We start from the raw sequence: 1,626 nt of genomic DNA, 5'->3' as shown, positions 1-1,626 counted from the left end.
AATTCGACCAGCACTTACTTATGGAGCCATCTATTGGCAATCAGCGGGAACTTAGTTGCGCACCGAATATAAGATATCCTCTTAAAACTATGAGTTTTTTAACAATTCACGGCGAGAAGTTTTCGTTCAAACGTTTCGTCCGACGAAAAATGTGTAAGGGAAAAGTTTTAGTTTTGCTCGAAGATGCTAAAAATGATTTTGGATTTTTTAATTCATTAATTCATTTATTATCGGAACTTATTAGTGCATATACAGAAATCTTATTGTCGACTCAATTATTTCGGATCCGACCGATTTAAAAACGGTTTTTTATAATATACACATAATTCATCAGATATTCTTCATACAAACAACAGTACATTACAAATTAAAGATTTATACACTTATTCTAACTTTAATAAACTCTATCAAGTCCTTCCACTTCCTTCTTCTCTCCAATCTTTCCAATCACATGGATTGAATTTATCCTCAGCATCGTATACTGAATTCTACAAACTGACAAAAAAAATTAATTCAAATCGCCAGAAATTTCAGTTCCATCTTTAATAATCTTTAAAGACAAAATTTAAGGACTCTTACAGTTTATCCTGCGGTACTGTTTCCTTGGCTTGAATCTAAAATGAGTTTTGGTGGTAGAAAAGGTTTTCTCAATGACAGTGGCATCAACAGAAACCAACTCTTTACTGAGTATGGGTTTTCCGACGAGGGAAAAGTCAGTGCCACCCACAAGTAATACTTTTTCAAGGAATAGTCTATCCCCAGGATTCGGAGGCCAGTAACCCTGGACAACTATGATGTCGTTGGTGGTTACTTTAAACTGTTTACCGCATAGATGAACTACTGCGAAAAGCCGACCTGCTTTTTCAGTTGCAATCTGGTTATTGATCTCTGCTATTACGTCTGTAAATAGAAACAAAATTTGTGATATTACTAGACTATTATATGCGCGCGCTAACTTTTGTACTAATTTTTATCATTTACCCAACTTTCTAATAATTATTTATTTATTAAAATTTTCTGTACGCTTATATGATTGCTGAAATTAGATTCAGAAAGAATATATTTAGAGAATCCATGTAACGTAAAGTTTACGAGTACTATCATAGGGAGCGTTCATATATTACGTAACTTTTTTTTAACCGTGTACCTCCCCCACCCGCTAACTGCAATTACATCACATTTTTTGTATTATCTTTAAAAACTTACGACACGTCTTCTAAATCAAAATAAGATTTTTTAAGATGAAGTGCGTTAAAGGAATAAATAAAACAATATTTTGTTAAATTTCGAAAAATATTGTTAAATAACTCGATTTTTTCTTGAAAATTTGACGAATCATTCAAAATGTAAAAAAATTACCACGAAATCTTTCAAAATTTCCTACACGGAGAAAACGCCACGCCGTAGCGCACCGTTTTCCACGCGACAGTTTTTCCGTCGACAGTTGAGTACTAAAAATCATTTCACGGCTGTGGCGCCTGTGTTTCACGCGACACTCGACTGTTTGTGACGGCTTAGCAATACGCGAGCCAGAGCTGCCAGATCGTGGATGAAATTTACCCCCACCATACCTACCGTTTGGGAGTCGCAAAACAGAAGCAAAGATATTATAATAAGCATAGATGC

The 1,626-nt window shown here is 34.8% G+C and overlaps 1 protein-coding gene across 1 annotated transcript in view; it reads right to left on the bottom strand.

Annotated features, from left to right (window-relative positions):
• Positions 1-203: 203 nt before the first annotated feature.
• The window catches only part of LOC117172610 (39S ribosomal protein L21, mitochondrial), a 37,860-nt gene continuing 36,437 nt past the window's right edge, over positions 204-1,626 (bottom strand). Inside the window, exons 3-4 of the mRNA XM_033360700.1 lie at positions 580-900; positions 204-495 (exon numbers count right to left, since the gene is read on the bottom strand). Of these exons, the coding sequence (XP_033216591.1) occupies positions 395-495; positions 580-900 (422 nt within the window). The 3' untranslated portion in view covers positions 204-394. The remainder of the gene's footprint in view (positions 496-579; positions 901-1,626) is intronic.

Source organism: Belonocnema kinseyi, chromosome 5 (assembly GCF_010883055.1).
Source record: "Belonocnema kinseyi isolate 2016_QV_RU_SX_M_011 chromosome 5, B_treatae_v1, whole genome shotgun sequence".
Classification (NCBI taxonomy): Eukaryota; Metazoa; Arthropoda; class Insecta; order Hymenoptera; family Cynipidae; genus Belonocnema; species Belonocnema kinseyi.
Note: the sequence above shows the minus strand (reverse complement) of the source record. Positions and strands in the feature narration are given on the sequence as shown.